Here is a 25126-nt window from a genome sequence, read left to right on the forward strand (position 1 = left end):
TCATTTACCAAAACATCGGTGTAATTGTATATGGTAAAATTGTTCATCCTATATAACATACAATTGGTTTCCTCAATTACCATGATACCATCTTGGTGCATGGTACAATTATCAGATGTAAAAGGATTTAAATCGTTAAATGTGTCTGTATGTAAAATTGACTCCCTATCAGCTATTACTTGTTGTTCCACCTCCACCCGTTCTTTGGGGTTTGTAACCCCATGCCCGGCCTCCCGGGGAGTGGGGAAATCCTGGTTGCGCTGCCTTTTATCTTTCTCGGTCAGGCACTCACTTCTTCGGGGAGCCTCTTGTAATTATGCTGGAAAACCTCATCCCCTCCATGGTCCGCTATACTAGCTGATCTCACAGCACCTCCAGGTTTATTATAACAGGGTATGCTAATTCCTCTCTATACTCATACAGGTCTCTTTCCAGTTTTCTAATTTTCCTGTTCATGATTTTTAAACAAAATTGGTCCACCTCATCAAAGATTTTGTCATAGTCATGCTTAACCATAGCAAAATCATTGTCCGAAGTGACCGTTTGGTGTAATGTATTTAATTCATCAGTGAGATTGCTGGCTTTGTTTTCATACTCAGCGATCATCAACTGCATGACTTCCAACCCTGCTCTGTCAAATATATCACACAATTGTTTATAGTGTGCTGTACCATGTTTAACAAAATTCGGAAATTTAAAAAAAAATGGTCACTTAGGCCATTGTTGGGGAAAGGCAGTCCATACAGCCTACCTTGGCCTTGCAAACACTTTCAACACAATACCCCACTCAGGTATTGTGGAAAACCCTAACAACTGAAATGTAAACCCATATGTCACAAGATGGGTTGCAAACTGGCTTAAGGACGGGACCCACAGGGTTAGAGTTGCTGGCACTATGTTAGACTCCAGGCTGGTCACAGGTGGTGTCACACAGGGCTCAGTCCTTGGCCCCCTATTGTTTGTCATGTACTTCCCATAAGTACAGGCCAACATGGGAGGACTTTGGCTGACAATGTTTGCAGATGACTGCACACTGGGCGCCATAGTGGACAGTGCATCAGACACGGATATCCTTCAGAAGGGACTCACGGTAACTGATAGCTGGTGCCAGAGCCATGGCCTGATGTCAAAGTGCACAACATGTGTAGACATACCCTTCAGGAAAAGCAAGGTAACCCCAAGCTACCATATAGGTGGCAATCCTCTAAGCACAGAGGAGTTTATCATGGACCTGGGGACCCAGGTTGACAGTCGCCGTTCTTCTGAGACTCACGTTGCTAAAGTGGCTAGAAAGACCTTCTACATTGCCCACCTGATCAGGATGGGATTCACATCCAGATCTAGTGGGTCATTGTTCCCTGTACTCTTCACTTATCAGACCGGTGATCGAGTAGAATGCCCTATTCTGGATGTATCTCACCCAACATCTGCAGCAATTGGAGACACCCTGAATGTCCCCCACCTAAAGGATAAAGGAACCACTACATCTGTCATATGCTGCCAGATTGAAGACACTCCCGCTCTATTCAGTCACATACCGTCTGCTTAGAGGTGACATGTGCCTGACATGCAAGGCCATGTCCAAACAGGGATTAATGGACATGCTCCACCTCAGAATCGGCAGATCCACCTGAACCAGTAGTGCAAGTGACTTACACCTTAGCATGGATGTACGTTGGACATGTTGGAGTGATGGAGTTGTCACTCGGAGACTCCCTATGCTGTGGAATACAATCCTGGTCCATGTGAGGCAGAGCACCTTGCTGGCTGTGTTCAAGAGGTATCTTGACCTGTGGATGGGAGGTCATACGTTTAACCCGGGGATCGTCACTGTGTCACTGCTGGAGAGAGGCATGACAAAATAATGGGCACAGTACTGTTTCCATATAAGGGGTGGTGTATGCCAATGAACTCTGTGCTAGGCTTATACCTGCCTTAGGGAAGATAGCCTAGTATAAACCTATGTACCTATGAACCTATCTGACCATGTTGCATTATGTGCAGATGTGAACTACTTACAACAGCCTCATCCAACATCAGTAGTGTATTCCACAACATGGGTGTACATTGGCAAACATTACCAATGTGCCCTAGGCCATTTCTAATGCTAGTCAGAGAGTGTGTTTGTCCGTCAACACATTGTAAGTGTAGTTTGCCATGACATATGTCTTGTTTAGTATACTGTGCCTCTGTCTACCTGTGACATAACATTGATACCCAGGGTAAACCTATCATCTCCCATCCACTCATTAGGATTCCTGTTGAGGGGAATCAACGGGTGACTCTACAGATAACGTGTACTGGTAGTTTACTCATGTGTGGGGGTGGCTTCTGTGTTATGGATAATGCAGTACAGCCTGTCCTATATATGTCAGTGCTGGGGTTCAGGTCCCTCATGTGCATAGCTCCCTGCCATTCAGATTGTACAAGGTGCAGCATGTGCATTGATTCCAGCTTGGACATGGCTTTCTACATCAGGCACAGCTTGCGTCTGGGTGGACAGCATGGCAGTGTGTGGAGCTGCACTCTGTTTAATCAGGCGACACATTACATGTGTTCCAGCTCTTTCATACTCCTGGTGAGGTACTGTTGTGGACTTTACAGTTGCTGGATGTGTCTGCATGAGGTAAACCCCACAGGGGCTGTTGTGGTAATTTCTAATGCTGATGAAAGATAACTGCAGAACCACAATGACCTCCCCTTAGCTAGATGTCAGAAAGCATGGACCATGCAATCACAAATAAAGACAGGACCCTCTCCACAAAGGGAAAGTGGTCTGTCTGGTGGACCACAGCCATAAACAAACTGTATAACAGATGAGGGATACTAATGCAAGACAGAGCTACATCTCCAAAAGGGAAGACAGCTGTGATTAGCACTAGTAGAAATCTACATTATGTCATAAAGACATGCAAGGTCAACTTGGGGACATAAATCACCAAAGACAATGAAGGTAACCACACTACTTTCTTCAGTTATGTCAGACACCTGGTTGGGAACCCTCAGATATGCTCAGAGTTGGTACACAACAACATATATTCCAGTGACCTGACAGATATTGGCAACATTCCGGTGGACAGCTTCAGTGCAATTTACCCCCTCCCTCACCCCCAAAAGAAGATAGTTATCACAGCTGTATGTAACTTCACTGTCATCTTGGATGTCCATGTGAGAGCCGCACTCAGCAAAGACAAGTACACAGCATCAATGGGACCTGATGGTATCCCCGGTTGCATGCTATGTGAACTCCAGCAGGAGCTGGACCCATATATACAAATGCTATTTAACCTTAGCCTTGCTACAGGATATGTACCTGAACACTGGCGTATGGCAACAGTGGTCCCACTCCACAAAGGAGATGCCTCCACAGACCATGGCAACTACCACCACTCAAGCTTAACCAGCCTTGTCTGCAAAGCTATGGGAAGAGTCATTATGGAGCTCTTACACAGAGACATTGCTGACCTACAGACCCTTGATCCCACCCAGTTCAGCTTTGTACAGGGCAGATCCTGCCTTTTGCACCTAGTTGACTACTATGAAACTGTCAGTAGGGCCATCGATGAGGGCTACGCAGTCCACACAGCCTACCTGCACTTGGCTAAGGCCTGTGACACAATACCCCACTCAGGCATCATAGACAAGCTCAACAGCTGACATATAACACCATATGTCACAAGATAGGTTGCAAAATGGCTAGGAAACAGAACCCATAAAGTCAACATTGCAGGTGCCTTGTCGGATTCAAAGCCAGTCACAGGTGGTGTCCCACAAGGATGTGTCCTGGGACCCCTCTTAATTGGTATTTACTTTTCAGATGTGAAAGCAGACGTAGGGGGGTTGTGGCTGACAAAGTTTGCAGATGACTGCAACCTAGGCACCATAGTGAATACATCAGCTGGCACACACATCCTACAGAATGCCGTCGCAAAGACGGATAGCTGGTGCCAGACTCATGGCCTGGAACTGAATGCAACTGATGTGTAGTCATCCCCTTTGGGAGGAACAAAGTACCCACAGATTAATACATAGACAGCAACCCACTGAGCACAGAAAACAAATCAGACACCTGGGGACACATGTAGATAGTGACATCTCGTTTGACACCCATGTTGCCAAAGTGGTTAGGAAGACTATCTATCTTGGCCACCTTATCATGGAGGGTTTTCCATCCAGATCATAGGAGGTCATTGTACCACTATACATCTCCCTTATCAGGCCCATGATTGAATACAGAGCCCCATTTGGTATGTACCTCACCCAGCACTTGCAACAGCTGGAGAGACCCCAAAAGTACCTTACCATGAAGATCAGGGGTCTACAACACATGTCATATGCTTCCAGAATAGAGGAAACCCAGCTTTATTCAGTGTCATACCGCATACTAACAGGTGACCTATGCCTGACATACAAGATCATGTCCAATCAGGATTTAGTGGACATGCTCCACTGCAAGCAATCCAAATCCACCAGAACCATGACAGCTGCAGATTTGAACCTCAGCACATACATGTATAGGACATGCTGGAGGGACAGAGTCATAACTCAGAGGCATCTCACAGTCTAGCAAAGTATCCCAGTGCATGTTGGACAGAGTCCCTCACTGACTCTCTTCAAGAGAAATCTGGACAACTGCATATGAGACAGAGGCACAGACTAGACAGAGGCACAGTCATGTAATTCAATTATGTAAGGGGGTCATAATGTGTCACTACTAAGTCAGAGGCACAATATTCGGAATCTATTCTGTACACTTATTACCACTATAAGGGGTGGCAATAGCCACATCACTATGGCTAGGCATATACATGCACTAGGGCAGATAGCCTACTAGTAAACTATGACACTATGAAACTATGGTGTATGTGTAGGTACTGTCAGTCAAGCACTATGATGTGGTTTTGGGGGCTTGATATCTCACTGTATTCCAACATTGTTTTGTCTATTCCTTCTAGCATGTCTAGGGATCAGTTGCTAGTGTCCTCTCCTGCTCAGCTGGTGAACCTGGGAATATTGGGGCAATGTTACAATTGCCTCATGTACACTGACAACCCTCTCCTTCTCCCATAAAACACACATACATGTGAGAGATGCAACTATATAGCCAAAGTGGAGGCTGAGCTCTCTCAACATAGGACTACCAAGACCAGAGAGAAGGTGAAGGTAACCACACACATCACAAACCCAGTCTCACATAGCACTATCACAACTTAAAATCATACACATAGACACACAAAGACATACTCGGAGGCTCTGATCAGAATTCTACCAAAACAGCAGCAGCCACCACAGCAGACACCCACACAACTGCCTCCACAGGGCACAGCACATGCAACACATAGACCACAGAGTCAGTGTGCCAAACAGTCACAGCCCTTAAGGCCAAACACAATGCCAGACACACTTGTCATAGGTGACTCCATAGTCAGACACACTGACATCCCGCTCACCAGATCTAGTACACAGGAGGTCACAGTAGGCTGCCTATCGGGCACTGGAATCCACCACATAATGCAAGCACTCAGGTCACTCAACTGCAAGTACAAGTCTGACCCAGTCATTATCCATGCTGGTGTGAACGACCTGAGATGTACCTCCCTGGACTACATGGAAAGAGACTTAGAGGATCCCTCTGATTATGTAGGCCAGGCAGGTATGACCCTGACCTTGAGCAGTATCCTACCTTCACCTAGATCAGCTGTAATAATTGGCTGTAATAATTGGCTTAAACTATGGTGTCATTCAAAGGGGGTCCAATGTCTGTCTGCCTGGGATGACATGCTGGACAGGCCACGCTGATTTGCAAGGGATGGCTTGCACCTGTCACCCCTGGGCTTCTGGATTTCGGATGATGCTCTTGCCACCCCCATTGTGCCTTTTTTTATGCAGAAATCAGATTCTACACCTACCACCCTAGAACACAGGAAAGGAAAGACACTAAGGGTAATGCTGCTCAATGCCAGAGGTCTCAACCTCAAGCTGCACACACTCGATGCCCTTCTCAGTATGTAGCACATTGATGTCTGTGCTGTGCCTGAGACCTGGTTCACGGCTTCTGACAGCACCCCGGCACTATCGGGTGTTACCTCATATCATGCGTTCCGGCACCAAAATCCGGACAACACCAAGAAAGGAGGGTGGGTGTCCATATTCATCAAGGACACCCTCACCTCATGGTTGGTGGTAACACACGATGCATCAGAGACCATCCAGGTGCCAGTAAAGGTAGGCAAGACTGCTCTGCAGTTTGTAGCATGTTACATGCCACCCTCTCAAACTCAGGTACCTCACACAGCTGTCCTGAAAACACTGGAGGGGATAAATGTATCTCAAAACACCATCATACTGGGTGATTCCAACTATCCAAATATAGACTGGGGTCACTAATCAAGTCAAAACACTCTAACCCAAAGGTTCCAAGAGTTCATACACTCAAATGCCATGGAACAACTGGTCACCATCCCCACAAGTGGAGACAACATACTAGAACTCATCATCACAAACATGGGGTCACACTGTTCAACACCAGACATATACCCATCATTGGTGAGATCAGATCATGGAGTAATCTCAGTGGGAGTCCACATCACACCCACACCCCAGATAGAAAAACAAACAGTGAAAACCTTCTCAAATGCTGACTTCACATTTCTAAGGACTGGTGTGGTCTCTTTCAATGCCCCCAAGCCAGCGGACACCATTACCCAAGCTGCTGTATCACTTACAAATGCCTTCTACCAGCACCTCCAGGACTGCATGGATCAGGCAATCACAAACAAAACAGAGACTCTTTGTACCACAGGCAAGCATCCAGTCTGGTGGACCCTAGCCATAAACAAGCTCTACAACAAAAGGAAGGAGCTACTACAAGATTGAGCAGAATCCGTAGAAGGGAAGACACCCCTGCTCATCATGAGTAAAACACTGGGTTCCCCCATACAATCATCTAAGGCAAGTTTTGAGAGTAAACCCACTCAGGACTCAAGGGACAATCATGAGGCCATTTTTACCTATGTTTGACACCTGGGAGGGAACTCCCAGATATGCTCAGAATTAGTTCGGAATGATGTAAATATCACTGAACCTACAGACATTGCCAACATACTGGCTGACAGGTTCAGTGCAGTTTCTCCCCCCCTCCCCCCAACTGGAGGGGTATCTACACCAGAGGATTGTAGCCCCCCAAACATCTCCAATGCTGGGGTGAGAACCGCTCTATCCAAGGCAGAAAACACTTTATCCATGGGACCAGATGGTGTCCCCAGTTGTGTGCTCCATGAACTCAATGAGGAATTACACCCGCAGTTAGGGCAGCTGTTTAATCTTAACCTCACCTCAGGATATGTGCCCAAGGAGTGGCATACGGCAATGGTGGACCCACTTCACAAAGGAGGTGCCTCCACCAACACCGGAAAATACCATCCCATCAGCTTGACAAGCATGGTCTGCTGAGCTATGGTGAGGATCATAATGGGAATGATAAATGAAGACATAGGGGACTTGCAGACATTGGATCCAATCCAGTTTGGCTTTGTCAGGGGCAGATCATGCCTTTTAAACTTGGTTAACTTTTTCATGACAGTCACCCAGGCCATTGACATGGGCAAGGCAGTCCACACAGCCTACCTTGACCTGGCAAAAGCTTTCGACACAATACCCCACTCAGGTATCATTGAAAACATCACCAGCTTAAATGTGAACCCATACATCACAGGATGGGTTGCAAACTGGCTAAGTGACAGAACACACAGGGTCAAAGTTGCTGGTGTCATGTCACACTCCAGAGCTGTCACAAGTGTTGTCCCACAGGGCTCAGTCCTGGGCCCACTTTTGTTCAGCATCTACTTTTCAGAAGTACAAGCAAACACAGGAGGATTATGGCTGACGAAGTTTGAAGATGACTGCAAACTGGGAGCCATAGTTAGAAACCTATCTGACACAGACATCCTACGGGAGGGTCTCATAGACACAGATAACTGGTGCCAGAGCCATGGCCTTACGTTAAACACTAAACAATGCATAGTCATACCCTTCAGGAACAACAGGGTTACCCCTAGTTACCATCTAGGTGGAAATCCTCTAAGCACAGAAGAGGTTATCAGGGACCTGGGCACCCAGGTTGACAGTAATATTTCATTTGGCACTCACGTTGCCAGAGTAGGCCTGGGGCAGTTACTGCTATTAGGACAGAGGTGTGACCTGGTAGTGTCAGGGTGCTAATGTGGGCTTTGACCCTGTTTTCTATTACAACACTGATATCTACATTATCTATACTGTGTGGATTTACACTGCACACATTTATACTTATGGCATTGGGTAGCATTACATCTAGGTTCCTATTCCTTGTGGTACCTATGAGGTAGGTTTGTGTTTTTTGTGGTTTATGATTGGTGAGGGTGGATGTTAGTTGGGTCCTCAGGTGTGCATATGGTACATGGTATTATATTACTTAACACATGGCATTCATGCCTCAGGTGGTGCTGCAGGGCTGCCTCTGTCGGATGCACATACTACACTCCCTGTACATGTTTGGAAGCAGGTTGTGTCATGTTAGGCATCCCTGTTACTATATGAGTGAGTCAGAGCGGGTATCAGTCCCAGTGTTCCTACTGACCAAGTGTATGTGCTATGCGTTGCCTCTTTGCCAAGGCCAGGGCATACTGGGCACGTCTCCTTCTGCCTACTGGGACAAGGTCAGGTTGTTCCTCCTCCGAGTCACCCTCTGCCTGTGGTGGCCTTGGCAATGGTGGGGGGATGTTAGGCCCAGCCCTCTGCTGGTCCTGCTGCAGCTGTTTCCGCAGGATCATATTATGTAGCATAGCACATATCATGACCATTTGGGTACATGTAGTTGGTGTGTACTGCAAGGCTCCACCAGATGTGTCCAGACATCGGAACCGTGACTTGAGCAGCCCAAACACACGCTCTATGACATTACGTGTTTGTGCGTGTGCCTCATTATGGCGTTCCTGTTCAGGTGTGTGTGCATTTCTGATGGGTGTCATCAGCCACGGCTCAAGTGCATAACCTGCATTCCCCACTAGGTGTCCGTGTGGGAAGTCCCCACTGGCAAATGATTGGTACAGCTGCATCAGATGCCAGATGTGGGAATCGTGGTAGCTCCCAGGGCAGCCAGCACACACATTCATTATTATGCCCTGGGCATCACACACGACCTGGCAGTTGATGGAGGGGTATCCCTTGTGGTTAATGTAGACTTTACCCCGCTCACCAGCTGGTGCTTTGATGCGTACGTGCGTGCAGTCTATTGCACCCAGCACCTCAGGGTATCCTGCTATTTGCTGGAAGAGACACATATTGCTGGCCACAACCTCACGGTCATTAGGGACATATGTATGATCACCGACATGTGCTGACATGGCATCCAGGAACTGGTGCAGTACCCTGGAGGCTGATGCCTGTGATATCCCCATCATATCACCAGTTGGTCTCTGGAAGGTACCTGTTGCTAGTATTCTTAGGCCAACCCATACCTTGGTTTCCACTGGGATGGGTTCCCCTCTGTTGGTTCTGTGTGTGAGATGTGGCCTGCACAGCTCAACAATCTGCTGCAGAAGGTCTCTGTCCACTCTGTAGCGCTCTACTATCTCCAGCTCATGTAACCCATGGTAGGTGACCCTGGGCCTGTATACTCTTCTCCTTCTCCTCACTCTGGGTTGTCTGTCAGCATCTGCATTTTCACCACCCTCAGCAATTCGCCTATGCCTGATTATAACAGCTATGGCAGCCCCTAGCATTTCTGCTCTGAGTTCAGCTTTTTTCAGTTTTCAATTCTGATAGCTTACTTTCTTGCAGTATCTCTTATGAGAAACACCCTGCACTGCTCTTTGCAGTGTTTTAAGTGCTTGGTTGGGCTTCTAGTCTGCCTGCATAATTGCCTGCTTCCAATTGTTTCCACCAATTAACTCCAGCAGTATCCTCTGGCAGTTTCCCTGTATTTTGGTTGTTTCCTGTTTCCTCTCTGTTTCCTGAAGGGGAGCAATGTGCACACCAACTTAAACATGCTCACAGTCACTTAAACGCGCGCACACATCCCTACACGGTGTTACACGCGCGCACACATCCTTACACAGTGTGAACTGAGCTGATTCATGTTAACACGCACGCACACTGCCTTCCACATGTGCACGCCCGCGCAAACCATTGTAAACGGTTTGCAACACGCTCCCACATGTTGAACCTGCCTTACACACGCGCACACGCGCGCATGCATGTATTTCAAGAAACTTTGAGTGTAGGGATAGCGTAAACCTTCGATTTCTTGACTTTCCTAGTGTTCTGTTGGGACACACCTCCCTCCCTGAAGTCTGTCTGTCATCTTTCACCTTACATTGCCCTCCAATCTGGTACATTTGTATCTATCCTTCCCCCCTGTGATGTCACCTACCTCTTACTCTGTTCCTCCCCCTTCTCTAACTCTTACACTACTCAGAAAGTGCTCATTACCTATGTGGCAGTGTGATTCAGTATTGTAACCCTCATTTACATAGGATTGCCTAGTAATGACTAGTTACATGTCTTACACGGAGCTTCCCCCCCTTGACAACCACTAAATGGAGGCCATATTTTTTTTGGTCTGCAAGTCCCTCCATTGACATTCAATGTAATACATAAATCCCACATTTGTGGGCTTATAAGCTTCGGTTTTTAGTTTTAGGTAGCGCACCCCGTTTGTGCGGGTGTGCGCTGCAGTTAAACCTCAAAATCCCGTGAAAAAAAAAGTTATATAACATATTTTTGCAACACTTTTTCATGCCAATGGCCACATATTTTGGAGAGGAGGGAATTAGAGTGCTATAGGTCTAAAATTAGTGATGTCTGTTGAATTTCCTCCTTTGTGCAGTGGGATAGTGTTTGACATTTTTTCAGGGAGAGGGTGGGAATGTGGAATTCCTGGACTGCCCTATTTATTAGAATTGAGACAGGGTAGGCAATGCTATTAGCTGCTATTCTAGTACTCTCTTGGAAGGTCACCAGCTGATGGTTTGAGTTTGTTTAAGAGTAGTTTTGTATAGGATGTGGGCACAAGGTCAAAGGTGAAAGTGAATGTGCCATTACCTGGCCTCTGGGCAGTATTTAGATTAGATATTGAGGAATCATTAGTTAGAGTTGATATACTATTTATGAAACAAGAGTTCAACTGCATTGTGCTTCTCAGTGATGAGTTATTGAGAGAGGGGTTAGGATTGAATTTATGGCCTGGTTGCCAGATTTATTTAATGGCTTTCCAGAAATTTTTAGGGTTGTGTTTACTATTATTTTGAAAGTTATTATAGAATAGTTTTTGTCTTCAATACTTTGCTTTTTAGTTCAATTGTGAAGCATTCTGTAGTTTTCAATATAATTGTGGTGTTTTATATTTTTGCCATTCATTCCATGCATTTTCTCTATCCTGCATTGATATGCTACTCTTTTTGGGGTCTATATTAGATCAGTGAACACTTAAAAAAGCGAACGCTGATTGATCGAACGTATGTAAGTGAAAGCTTACAATCTCGAACTGTCAGAAGAGCGATTTATTTTCCTAGGGAAAAATATTGCTGTTCCAAAACACATACACACAACACAAGCACACCTAACAAACAGCAATCCACACACATACACCTAAAATCTGACACCTAACCCTACACTAAACTATACACACACCACTAACTATCCACTTACCTTAACCTAAACCCTAACCCTAAGGTCCGTCACTACCGCACACTTACCTCACCCGCTCCCTAACCCTAACTCACCTAACCCGCCCTAACCCAAACATCCACAAAAATCACACACATACCTAACCCGCGCCCTAAGCCTAACTCACCTGACCCCCCCCCAACACTCACATCCACACAATCGCACACTTACCTGAACCCGACCTGTAACTTTCCACCACAGCACCAAAGCAACAGAAACAGACAACCAAATTCTTTCCCTAGGAAAAATTTGTGTTTCTGTTGCTTCGATATTTTAAGCTTTCGCTTACATAAGTTCAATCAATCAGCGTTCGCTTTTTTAAGTGTTTGCTGATCTAATATAGACCCTCTTTTTGGATAGCCAAATTGTATTCTTTGTTTTTAGTCTCTCTTCCCTCTAGGAGATGCAATGTTATTTAGGATATTCTTGAAAGTTGTACTGAATTCATTTGCAAGCATCATCTAAGGGGAGGATTTTTAGGAAGTCTCAGTTTATGGATGAACATGTCTGGGCTAAACTTGGAAAGGTTGCATGTTGTTTTATAAACACGCTGTTTAAGTAGATGTGTGAGATGTCAGGTTGTGCAAATTGGGATATGATCACCGAGAAACTCTGGTATTGTACCTGTGGTCATGAATTTACTAGGGTCTGATACTAGGATCAGGGAATTTGATGTCTTACTATAATGTGTGGGGCTATTAATCAGTTGTGTGAAACCATATAAGTATAGGAGAGTTAGAATATATATCCACCCAATTGACATTCAGATCACCTAGTAATATTTTTTCTTGTGGAAATGTTATGGATATCCAGTGTAGGATATCTTCCAGTATAACTGTGCTATCACCATGAGGGATGTAAAGAACAGTAATACATATTTTTCTGTAATTGTGTAATTTCAGGAAAGTTATAAGAAGCTCCGTTGAATTTAATTTGGTATTTTTCTGTTTTAAGAAGAACTGTGGTAGTTGTTGGGAAGCATTAAAGTAATATCACTATGTTTCATCTTTATATGCTCACTACAGATGATATTATAGTTGGGAAGCATAATTTCATAGTTGTTTATGCTGGGTTTAAGCCAAGTTTGAGTTACATTGAGAATATCAGGCTTGTGTTAGGTAGTCCAGGTATATAGTTCAGCAATTTTATTTATTAATGCCTATAATATTTATAGCAGAAAAAAATTAGATTATCAGGGTTGGGAGATGACCATTGAGTCTATATTAGAACATCGAAGTATTACTATTTATGTTCTAATATCGAAGCCTTTGCATCAAACGCTGAAAATAGCGAAGCTGCAGAATATCGAATACTTTCCTAGGGAAAGTATTCTGTGGGCTGTCTCTGCAGCTTCGCTATTTCCTCGACTGTGGAGTGAAGGTTATGGACCGGGTTAAGGTAAGTGTGTGAATGAAGGTGAGTGTGCGATAGGGACCTTAGGGTTAGGGAGCGGGTAAGGTGAGTGTGCGATAGGGACTTTAGGGTTAGGGAGCGGGTAAGGTGAGTGTGCGGTAGTTATGGACCTTAGGGTTAGGGTTGGGTTAAGGTAAGTGGATAGCTAGTAGTGTATGTATGGTTTAGTGTAGGATTTTGTGAAGTGTATGTGTGTGGATTATGTATTTTGGTGTGCTTGTGTTGTGTGTATGTTTGTTGGATCAGCAAATTTTTTCCCTGTAAAAAAATTTGCTGTTCTGAGTGTTCAATGTTATGGTGTTTTGAGTGAAATGGTTCGATATGGGAACATTCAATGTAGTAATACTTCAATGTTCTGATGTAGACCCTGACCATTGTAGGGTTAGAGTAGTGTGTGGAAGAGAATTGTCTTGATGTTTATTGTGATAGGTGGGGCCAGGATTAGGGTGAATGTCTCCTCATAGAAGGGTTTTAGTATATTGGGGAATTACTGATACTTGTTTTTTGGAGAGGAATTTCTCACCTAATTTTATGTTGGTTTGAGTTGAAATGGACCTAATCAGGCTGTGCTGATGTATGCATTTTTCAAGTACTTTGGAGAGGGGAATAAGAATATCTATAGGCCAATTGTCTGACAGTTTGGGTGATGTGCTATATTTATACAATGGGATGAATGGGCTTGAATGTAGTTTTCTGTAAGGAATCTACCAATTAGGATAGATTCAGGGTAATCCAATGGTGTCAGCAGATATACTGGGGTATTTGGATGGCAGGTTGTGTGACCTCTTCCTTTTTTCACCTCTGAAAAACCTTTGTATGTCATGTCTTTCATCTGTCCCATTTTTTTCATACATTTCTGTTTCCTTCTCTACAACATTCCTTCCTTCCTTTCCTAATACATGTGCATATTGGTCCAGGTTTCAAACTGACAGAAGAGTGGGTACAGAAATCCCCTACCCCATTATTCTGAACTGTGAAAAGTACCATGGCACCTGGATGACATCACCCAATTCAGTAACGCACAACATCAAATTATATGGAGACCAGCTATATCCAGATGGCATAACAAGATTGAAATCTCAGTATGTATTCTTAATAAAGCCCTCAGCTGGTTCAACACATAGTGGTTTACAGAGTCTGGACAAGGATGCCTGGTATAGTACTTCAATATGTACATCAGACCTGGTGTGCAGGCAAGGATTACTGTTAGTCACCCCCAAAAGAGTTTGGAGTTCACCTTGCACTACACATCACCACATATGCACAGTGTTCCTCATTCTGACTCCACAAATCTTTTGCTCATCACCACCAGTATGGGGAACTAGCAACTAAAGAATGCCTTGTTTTCCTCCTAGTACTGCCTGTGGTACCTCGTTCCATTATTCAGCCTTGCCAATAAACAACAACAAATTATCTTGGTGAGGTGTGCCTGATTCCCTTTTTGGAAACTGGTCTAAAACTCTGGTAGTCTCCATTAGCAATGACTTTATGAGAACCAGTGGAGACTTATCTTTGGAATCCAACATGGAGTATCTGCTTGGTGTAAGGCATTATGAATGTCTAAGTGCCTCATGTTCAGATATTACTTCTACTGCTAGACTTGAAATCTACTAACCATGTCAGGAGTTCTGCTCATACTTTTTAACTGTAAATACTGTAAATATAGACATTTCTTCTTAGCATGTTGTGCTTCAGTTATTGTACTATCACTGTAAATTCTGTGATCTTCTGACTGAAATATGAAGCTTGTTTGAATCTTCTTTTTACCTCACATGTTAACAAGGAAAGATGACATAATGATTAAGGTGCTTACCTTAAAGCCACAAGGTGCAGCGTTTGATTCTCACATGGGGTAACTGCCTAGGCTTCAAATGGCCAAAAAGGGCAGTTAGCCAAATACTAATCTATGAACAATTAGCGTTTGTATTAAATTTCTTGGAGCTTTTCTGCCTAGGACTCTGCTGAAAACAGACACCTGCTGTCCAGTCAGATTTTATCCTGGTAAAACAAATGTTAAATAAATAAATACATTTGTAGCCTAGCCATTTTCTTACATACATTTTAGACTCCTCCTTTTAATGCCTTTTTATTGTATTGCATAAACATTTCTATATTTCTCTGTACTGTAGATATCACCCACATTCTTGACCATTGACTATAAATTGGCTCCATTTTCCCATGTGACCTTTCTTATTTATAAGTACTTACTTGTGTATTGATCTCTGAGGATCTTAAGAAAAGCCCAGGCTTATACTCCCATGGCAATTATAAGTCCATATATTCTGCAATATGAATATCAAAAAATGGGCCCAAGTGTATGTTGAGATAATAACATGTTCTTCTATCCATGAGGACTGGTGGTGTTACACTAGGGTGATTTTGTGGTTTCCCACCTATCCATCCATAGCATCCTTTTCTGCATTTTTGCATATGAGGTCAGAGTGACTTTCACATCCACTCATTAAAATTACATTGAATAGAGTAAGAGAAATATTCTGCTTTATGTGGAGTGGAAGATGGTTCTATGGAAGCTGTGTCCTCTCTCTCAGCATATTATTTTTCACATTTACAAAAGAGGTTTAGGTGCCTTGCACAAGCATTTCTGACATAATTGGACTTCTGAATGTGTAATAGGTGTGGCAGTCTGTTGAGGCCCTTTATATTAAGCAGAGGTCACCTGTCAGTAGCCTGTATGACAACAAGAAGAAAGATAAGGCTTTGAAATTGTCTGCATAGTTTTTATAATTGACAGCTACATACCAACACAGTCATTATACTGAGTGATTTGTCTTATGAGTGCCATTTACAGTGGAACAATTGCATAACTGGATCTGGACCCCATATACTTAGTTATAACCTGTGCAATGAAGAATGATTTTCTTATGATAGTGGATAGACGGTGATCAAAGGATAGCTCATTGTCAACATAGCTTCCCAGATCACTAAGCATGGGATAACTTTTCAAGGGGGTATTGTCAATGTGATAGCTGCAGGGGGAGTCATGCCTGTCAAAGGACATGATTATACATTTTTTTGCATAAAGATTTAGTCAATGGTTTTGAAACCAACTACTTATTTAGGACAGTCCCACATGCAGGATCCTAACCTCCTTCGTGCAGTTTAGGATGCCACCAATTTTGCAGTCATCTTCAGCCACAAAATCTACATATCAAGTTGGATCTCCAAGAAGTAGATGCCAGAGAGGGAATTGCCCAATGACCAACCCTGGGGTACTCTGTTAGTGACAGCTCATTTGGAGGAGACAGAGATTTGAAGGACTGCCTACCTAACTAATGCTGTCTGTACCACTGCATTATCCATTGATGCTACTGTAGTGTATCTAGTGAATTGTCAGATAACAGAAGTTTCAAGGAGAGCTGATAAAAGTGTGGAAAACTCAACAGTGACCATCAATATATGTCATGTAACTGCTCAAAACCCAGGTCCTGCTGTACTGATAATGCATATAGCAATGACAACCTGCAACAGGAACATGCTGTGTTTCCTATTATTACTTATAGCACTCTACTCCCAAACATCCCTCAAAAAATACAATCAAACATTACCCCCAAAGTGTCAGTAGGAAACAAGTACTACATACACTGTCCTAGGCCAAGATCATTTCATAAATGGACCCCAATAATATCTCAGGATGCCTCCTAATTAGCACAAAATATGACTGATTAGAACCACTGGAGTCATTATACAATCATAGCCTCCAGTCAGGCTTTTGCCATGCAAATCAAGAACTGCAACAATCATTCATCTGCACAAGGACCTGTTATGGACAACACAGACTGCAGACCAATTAGTCTAAGAAGCCTTGCATGCAAAGCCATGGAAATGATTAATAATGACATTGGCTGCCTTCAGATACTGAATCCAGCCCAGTTTGGTTTGGTTACAGGAGGATCATTCCTTCTCGGTCTGGTGGACTTCTTCAGGAAGATCACCAAGGCAACGGAGAAGGGTAAAATGCTGTATATCGCCTACCTTGACCTGGCTAAGGCATTTGATACAATATCTTACTCAGGGATTACAAAAAAAACCTCATGGAATTTGGCATATAACTCTATGTAACATGCTGGATTGCCATCTATCTCTTAGACAGGAGGCAGAAAGTCAGGATAGGGGAGTCCACCTCCACAAAGAGGCAGGTCACTATCACGTCACTAGTGGACTCCTTCCGGGTAGAGATCTGGGTCCTCTTATTTTTGACATCTACTTCTCAGAAGTCAAGGCCAACATCAAAGCCTCTGGCTGGCAAAGTTTGCAGATTATTGCAAACTAGGAGCAGTCATAGAATCTACCCAAGACATAAAAATCTTCCAGAAAGGACTAATGCAGACATGGGGTAAAACTCATTGCCAAGAAATGCATTACAGTACCCCTTGGGAAGGTTGTTACCCCAGGAAACTATCGCATTTCAAACAGAGGTAACCAGTAAGGGATGGTAGATATGTCTTAGAACGTAATCTGCATAGCCCAACTTTGCATGGTTACAACCCTACCTATTCTCAAATGGGAAGCATCACAGAGCATGTGTTTTGGCTCCTGAAGTGACAATTCCACTGCCTGGATATATCTGGCAGAGCTCTGCAGTAGAATCCTGCCACATGTGCAAAACTTCTGTTCGCGCCATTCTTGGTAAAGTAATACTGTCAAAGGAGGTCAAACAAGGTGTTGTTGGCTAACGACCATATTTCCCATCACCACAGTCAGCAACAGATGAGACAGATGAGGAGTCTGAGAAGGAGCCAGCAGCAGAGGATGACCATGCCAGACAGATACAGGCACAATATGCCATAACAAAAGTTAAGATGCAGCTTATTGCACACAACCTTAATACATAAATATATGAGAACTAAGAAGATATAGATAGTAAAACTGGTGCATACATAAACACAAGACTGTGCTTCCCCTTGAATAGGCTGGCTGCTCTGTGCATCAGACATGCAGTCATGTATCCCCTCCACCCTTAGCTAAGCAGATGATGATGGGTGCCCTGCCATTTGCAAGTTCTAATTCAGTTTTCAAAGTTGTAGTTCCACATGTTTTCCATTTCTTATATTTTTTTGTCTTTCACCTTAATAAAGTATTTCATTCTTATGGAAATATTCCCTTCTGATGTTGTGTGCCTAGATGAAAATGTTAAACTTTTTTTTTTTATTTTTGCATTGAAATAATTTCTCTTTCAAATTTTTCATGTTAAAATTGTGTGGAAAGTGTTTCTCTGTTAGTACATTCATGTGTTAAATTCTCCTCATAGAAAAGGGCAGAGACTCAGTCAACACAAGCTTATGACCTGCACTTACAAGGAATTCCTCTTTCCTGGGGAATAATTGCAATCTCTGGTCACTATTATAAATGGGGTTCAGCTGATTACCTGGACTTGTCGGCCAAGGGTAGACACACGCTGATCCATTCAGTGTAGCATGCATGCAGCCCCAGACATCTAAGGGCATTACAGGCCTGTTATTGTTCAATTTTGTGTGGGTGAAAGCCACCTGTCCATCTAAGAAGTTGGAGACCACTGCATGGGGCCTCATAGCAAAACAATCCAGTAATGAGTGTGTACATTCTGTGGTGGAGGATGGCAATATCTAAAATGGTTATCTTTCTAGATTCTCCTTCCACTTGATGAGCAGTTGACAGGTATGGGCTCCCAAAAGCTATAATAACTTCTAAGATAACACCATATACTTATGTAAATATATTTAATGTGTACTAATGCAGTGGTAGGAAGCATTTTAGTGTGGGAGTTCTGATTCAATTCCCTCTAGGACTATTTTTTGTTCTTTTCTTCAGCCCGTCTGCGCATGTAATACATTTCAAAGTTGTATGTTTTATGACCCCTTGTACTTTGACATTTGCAGTGTCACACCATGACAGTACACAGTGGATATACTGGCATGTGGACTGAATTGTGGCAATAACCCACCTTGGGGCACCATATAATTGTTTTTTTTTAATAGCCCTCATGTTATACTAAAGGTCTGCAGCTAACAGTCCATTGCTGGCAGGTATGGTGAGGGTTGTTACATTGTTACTTATTACTTTACATCTAAAATCTCTGAATTATACTTGACTTTCATAAAATGGTTACATTGTCATGAAACATTCAGTCTTATTCCTTCTTATGCTTTTTTTTTCTGTGGCTCCCTTTGCACTTTTATTTTCATGTTCTTCGTGGACTGTGTTAGACAGAATAAGTGCAACTCCAGCTTCAACATCTTTGTTACTTCCATTTCCAGTGCACAGTTCTATATAAATGCATTTCAGCTGTTGATTACATCAGCACTAAACACCTGTGCACATGCCTCACATCAGCCATTTTATTTATGGATAACTGAAGTTCTCCAATATTAAGGTGTTAACATTAATAGGAATTACAGGGAAGAGATTAAGATAGTTCTGGGCACACAATGTATTCTGTAGCTATGAAATGGTAATTAGTTGGGATACTTTAGACATTTAAGAAATCATATTTGGGTCTCACGTAATCAGTTGTTATAATATTAGCTGTAACCAATATATAACCCCACATTTGTCAGTAGATCTGTATACATGACAGGAAGAGGGAATTCTTCCTTTACTTTAAAACAATGTTTTGTAAATATATATGAGTGCATGTGCGCGCACACACACACACACACACACACACATATATGTATGTGTATATATATTTATATATAAATATATATATGTGCGTGTGTGTGTGTGTGTGTGTGTGTGTGTGTGTGTGTGTGTGTGTGTGTGTGTGTGTGTGTGTGTGTGTGTGTGTGTGTGTGTGTGTGTGTGCGTGTGTGTGTGTGTGTGTGTGTGTGTGTGTGTGTGTGTGTGTGTGTGTGTGTGTGTGTGTGTGTGTGTGTGTGTGTGTGTGTGTGTGTGTGTGTGTGTGTGTGTATAAATGTGTTAAAGCTGCAGGAAAGCCTCATGACTGTGAAATTTGTGTTAACCAGCTCAATGCATTTTGAATTAGGCTTTACTAAGACAGATTGTGCAGCAGATGGGTGCTACCCAAAAAAAGCACTATGCAGCAGCAAAGTTTGTTTGAGTTTGCGATAATGAATAATTTTGGTTTGCTTTACTTTGAAGTAAAGTTCTGTTTTTATTATCTTTATTACTATTATTATTATCCTAATATTTGTGAATTATTAGTTAGAACAGCACCTTAAAATTAGTTGATTGTTTTGCATTAATTGTATTTTTGATTGATAGACTAGACTAACTGCTCTTGTGTGCTATTTTGAACCTAGCCAATTACTCCTGTGAGAATCAAACCCTGCAGCTTGTGTCTGTAAGGTAAGCACCTTAACCATTATGCCAACCTCCCACCCCTATATATTAACATTTCTTTTATTTAATATTGCTGTTTTTCAGACTTTTATTCAGTATTTGTTTATTTCAGTTTTACATGTTTTTGAAGCACCTTCTGAGAAAGCATTGCAATAAAAAGTTAATTCTCTTTGAGAAATGATACCTTCCACATAAAGGCCAGGAATCAGAAATGATTAACTCAGTGCATTAAAGCAAACCTGCATAGTGAGCAGCAATGTTTTCGGGGTGGTGTAGGTTCAAAGACTCACGAAGCACCATTCTACATACTTGTGAAACTGCATGGTAGGAATCGTATACTAATGACATTATAATGATACAGGAATAAACAATATTATAGTAATAAACTCACTTGTCATTGCAGATGAGTGTAACAAAAAACAAAACAAACAAAACCAGAGACACACATAGGGGGTAAACATCTGCTAAACTATACTAATGAAAAAGTTTTGCAAGCACAAATGGCAAAAAGAGATTTAATAAAACATAAAACAGACAGTCAAGTACCTTTGTCCCTTCCAACATGGGAGTTCATTGGAGCCATTTGGAACAAATAAAAAATGTGTTCTATACAAAGCAATTAAAACCTTGTGAGATACCACTCAATTAAAAGATTCTCCTTAAAGCTATAAACCATCTTAGAAAATATACTTAAAGTTAACAATGGTTAATACAGCTAAAAACTAAGCCTATGTAGGCAGAATCTGTGAATAAAATAGGCTAACACAGAAAGAAATAAAAATAAAGAAAAAACATTTCATATTTTATAATTCTGCAACTTGCATTTTTAAAATGGCTGCAACTGAAACATTTTCATTAATACCATGAATTACTGAGGCTTTCAATTTAAGTTGCCAGATGAGTTCCCTTCTTTCAGTTTCATTCTCCCAGAAACTTAGTGCATGGGTTACAAGTGAATGTATGGTTATATAACACATTATTAATATTTTTGTTTTGAATGGCATAAATATGTTTGCATATTCTTTTACGTAGCTGTCTTTCTGTCTTGCCGATATAGAAAAAACTTCATCTCTGGCAAACAGCTATGTATACTGATCCACTGCTTCTGCAGTTTCCTACCTTCAAAATTATACTTTGTGGTGGATTACCTATCGTGAGCGAACAATCTTGCAGGATAAACTTACAGTATTTACAAGCCCCACAATGAGTGGTCTCATTACAAGTGGTACTATTAATTATTTTGGGATGCCACATATTTTAGGTTGTGACCACTTTTATAAATAAAGTTGGGTTTCTCTCCCAAAATATGAATGAAGTCTGAACTACCTCTGAACAACACCTGTTTTTTTCAACACAGTCTCTTTAATATCTTTGCCTCGTTCCCCAAAGTGAATGATCATCGGGTTTGTAAAAGACACCCTTTGCATTTCATTGTTGGAAAACCTACTTCATCTCCTAGAAGGGGTTTATACTTTGTACTCCACCCATTCAAAACTTCATTTCTTATTTTAAAAAGAAATTCTTCGGGATAGCCTCTATCCTGAATCATTTATATAAGTTTACCAAGTTCTAATTAAAAGAACTCATCCTAGCTGCACGCGCAAGTTGGTCCTTAAAAAATATTTTTCTTAGTATATCTTGGATGGTAGCTGTTAAAAGCCAAATAGCTGTTTGAAAATGTTGTTTTTCTAAGCACTCTGGAACTAAAGCACCCATTGATAACATCCTTTAAAACAGTAATGTCCAGGTAGTTAATAAAATTGTAGGAATGTACATGTGTAAACTTAAAATAAGGGCAAATACCATTGATAAATGTAATAAAGTCTTCCTATACTTGTCCCCCATCTTTCCACAGGACAAAAATATCATCCAGGCATCTCAAATAAAGGGTCCAATGTTCTTTATAACTTGAGTTAAAAATGTGTTTTTTTTCCACACCCAGACAACCAGGTTGATGTAAATAGGGGCACAACATGTGCCCATAGCCACACCCTTCACCTGTCTAAAATATTCTTCTTCAAATGTAATAAACTTGTTGTATAAAATTACCTTCACAACTTGTGTCACAAAGTTAACTAATGTACTGCTCAATGTTGCAAGCTGAAATATGGCTTTGTTAATCAGTTCTAAGCTCTCTCTATGTGGAATTGATGTAAACAAATCCACACCATCTACGGCGGAAAAACTGCAAGCGGAGCTTTAAAATTCTTGTTTGATCTTGGTTTAAAAAATTTCTGGAGTCTTTTAATAAATAATCAGTTTAATAAATAATCAATCGATGGCAGAGCATCCTTAAGTAATCTATCAATAAAGACACCCATGGGGTAAGTAGAACTGTTGTGAGAGGCCATGATAAGATGATATGGTGGATTGTAAATATTCTTATGTACTTCAGGAATACCAAAGACTACTGGAATAAGGGGGGGTTCTTTACCAGAAAGTTTTAAATTTCTTCATTAATAGCATCTCAGGAAAGTCATTCTTCCAGAAACAGTTGTAATTTTCTATGAACAACTGAAATCTCATTTCTAGATACCACTTCATATTTGCTAGTGTCATTCAAAAGAGTGATGATCTGATTACTGTAGACAGTACAAAATACAATACCTCCACTCCTTCAATGCTCCAAAATCACTAAATATACAGAACAGGAACACGATCACTGTACGTTTGAAAAAACTCTTTTAATTCTGGTACCTCGGCCTTCGCCTTCTCCTGGAATAGACAGTCATGTGCTATCACTATCCCACCCCCTTTATCTGGCTTCATAATCCATAGACTCAACTCTTAAGTTCTTAAGGAAAGCATTAAAGCAAAACTGCATAGTGAGCGGCAATGTTTTCGGGTGTGGGGGGTAAGTTCAAAGACTCATGAAGCACCGTTCTACATTCTTGTGAAACTGCATAGTAGAAATCATACACAAAATTATTATTTTATTTGTTTTACATTAGTTTACTAGGAACGTCCAACTGGACACATGTCCTTTTTCAGCAGAGGCACAGGGAGAAAAGGTCCACATTGAACATACAGAAATACAGTATATATGTAGAATATATAGGGCACAGAAGTTAAAATACTATCTAGATACAGTTTGGACAAGCAGATAAACATACAAACTAGTTAAAGAGTATCAAAGTTTAGCTAAAACACAGTAATTCTTAACCTAATCAATAGAATCAGAAGATTAACAATAAGTAGAAACATTGTATCATTAAACATTTCTGTATAAGAAAACATAAAGACCAATATGACAATTACACAAATTCTGAACACAGTTTACTAAGAAATTGAATTGTCTAGTCTTAATATGCAAATATTAATATACAAATGACATTGTAATGATATGGGAATAAGCAATATTATGGTAATGAGCCCAATTGTGATTGTAGATGTGGGTAATAAAACAAAAAACAAATGAATAAAACAGGGTAGAGGTGATTCAGAAACATATAAAATAGAGAAACATTGTGAAAAGCTATTGAAAATAATGAGTTTGTATGCAATGATTTCTTTGTGAATAGAGAGCTTGCTAAGATAGTAGTCATGTCCATATTAGCAGAAAAGTACATGTTACAGGTCATTCTTACAGTCACTGCCTATGACGGTGTACATCATCACCCTCCATATCACCAGAGGGACTGATCATACTTAACATATCATCCCCTCAACAAAACGGACCTATATGAAAAGTCATGCTGACAAGGACACCATACAGGAATCTGTAGACATGTACTATCTTCACATAGAATCCTGTGGGATATGTGGAATTTCAATCACTGTGAGCACCAAGGTAATTATAACATTAGCATTCATTGCTACAGGGAAAGTCCAACAGTTTTCGAGGGTGCAATGGGAATATTACAGCATTTGTCTCACAAATTTTACACCAGTTCCATTATGTTATTCTGCAGCCTGTAGAGGAGCATATGATGTTCCTACAGACACAGAGGGGAGAAGCAGTGCTCTTTGGACATTGTATGAAATAACCAAATCCCATAATGATCTAGGGGCCATTATGGCATCTACATCACCACGAAATCACCACCTGGTCCACATGAGCATTGGAACATCACTGGAATGTGTTTTTTCTCCATCAACTGTCGTTAACTTATATAGAGTGCATCTGTGTGCCAAATAGGCAGTTCCCACAATATCCACATCTGACACGTAGGTTATAGGTAGGTACTAGGCTATTGGCCCTAGGGCCTATATAAGCCTAGCCAAAAGGTACCCTAGCTTTCGCCACCCAAGAAAATTATTTTCCTCTGCCACTGTTGAGCAGAGCCACAGAAGTGATCCCAAGGGTGAATTTCCTATCTCCCATCCACTCATCAAGATTTTTCTTGAAGAGTGCTAATGAGGAGCTTTGTTTGATATAGATAGGTAGTTTGTTCCAGAGTATGGGAAGTCTCTGGGACAGGAATCTATCCCTCCAGCATGTTCTTTTTATTGTGGTGACAAGGTTTATATCCCTAGAGCATGTAGCTCGGAGGGATTAGGATTTCTTTAAGTGGAGCATGTCCAAAAGCTCTGGGTTTGACATAACTTTGTGTTAGGCAGAGATTGCTTCTGAGTAGGCAATATGTGATGGAGTAAAGCTGCAGTTTTTTGAGACAGTCTGTGTAGGGCATCTATTTGAGGCCTGTAATTCTCTTTGTGAGTTATTTCTGCGGCTTTTTCAGTTGTTGTAGATGTCTTGTGAAGTACATAC

At 41.8% G+C, this 25126-nt stretch overlaps 1 protein-coding gene across 1 annotated transcript in view; it reads right to left on the minus strand.

Annotated features, from left to right (window-relative positions):
• Positions 1–363: 363 nt before the first annotated feature.
• LOC122815385 overlaps positions 364–25126 on the minus strand; it is a 561151-nt gene continuing 536388 nt past the window's right edge. Inside the window, exon 5 of the mRNA XM_044087855.1 lies at positions 364–665. Coding sequence (XP_043943790.1) covers positions 364–665 — 302 coding nt within the window. The remainder of the gene's footprint in view (positions 666–25126) is intronic.

This window comes from Protopterus annectens, chromosome 1.part1 (assembly GCF_019279795.1).
Source record: "Protopterus annectens isolate FY-2018-M chromosome 1.part1, PAN1.0, whole genome shotgun sequence".
NCBI classification, from domain to species: domain Eukaryota; kingdom Metazoa; phylum Chordata; order Ceratodontiformes; family Protopteridae; genus Protopterus; species Protopterus annectens.